The sequence below is a fragment of the Bison bison genome, unplaced genomic scaffold (assembly GCF_000754665.1).
Source record: "Bison bison bison isolate TAMUID 2011002044 unplaced genomic scaffold, Bison_UMD1.0 scf7180017864503, whole genome shotgun sequence".
NCBI lineage: Eukaryota > Metazoa > Chordata > Mammalia > Artiodactyla > Bovidae > Bison > Bison bison.
The window spans coordinates 2,749,828-2,750,307 of record NW_011495061.1 but is presented as its reverse complement, the minus strand read 5'-3'; the positions used below and the strand labels follow the sequence as shown (position 1 = coordinate 2,750,307).

At 53.3% G+C, this 480-nt stretch overlaps 1 protein-coding gene across 1 annotated transcript in view; it reads left to right on the top strand.

Moving 5' to 3' along the window:
- Window positions 1-480, top strand: part of RBM33 (RNA binding motif protein 33) — a 103,280-nt gene that overhangs the window by 45,844 nt on the left and 56,956 nt on the right. Inside the window, exon 8 of the mRNA XM_010829358.1 lies at window positions 452-480. Within this exon, the coding sequence (XP_010827660.1) occupies window positions 452-480 (29 nt within the window). The remainder of the gene's footprint in view (window positions 1-451) is intronic.

Here is a 480-nt window from a genome sequence, read left to right as displayed (position 1 = left end):
GGCCCTCTCTGCCGCCTGCTCTCTAGCGGGGCTGCCCCTGCACTGCCCGCCTGTCTCTTAGGCTTTCTGGAGGAGGAGTGGGCCCGCCCAGGCAGCTTGTGCTCCGCCCACAATGCGTGGCTCGTGGCAGGCAGTTCTGATGGTTGAGCTGCAGTTTTTCCCTTTTGGAATCCATGCGTTATGTTCAGGGGCTGCGGTCTTCCCTCTTTGTCCTGATTTTGGCTCTCGTCGTCAGACGGTAGCCATAACTGTGAGCAGGTGGAGCAGCTCATTTATCCTGCTGTTCTATACGTTTGTTACTAATAAACTTACTTCTGAGTCAACTCTTACAGTGCAGTCGGTGTGAAATCTGTAAGGCACTGGCATTTTTCCTTGTAAGTGTTGATTGTTGTGACTTTGTCTCTTTTGGTGGTTTTAGACATACTCTCCAAGATTAATTCCTCCTCCACAGCCTCAGCCACCGCCCCCGCCACCACCGCC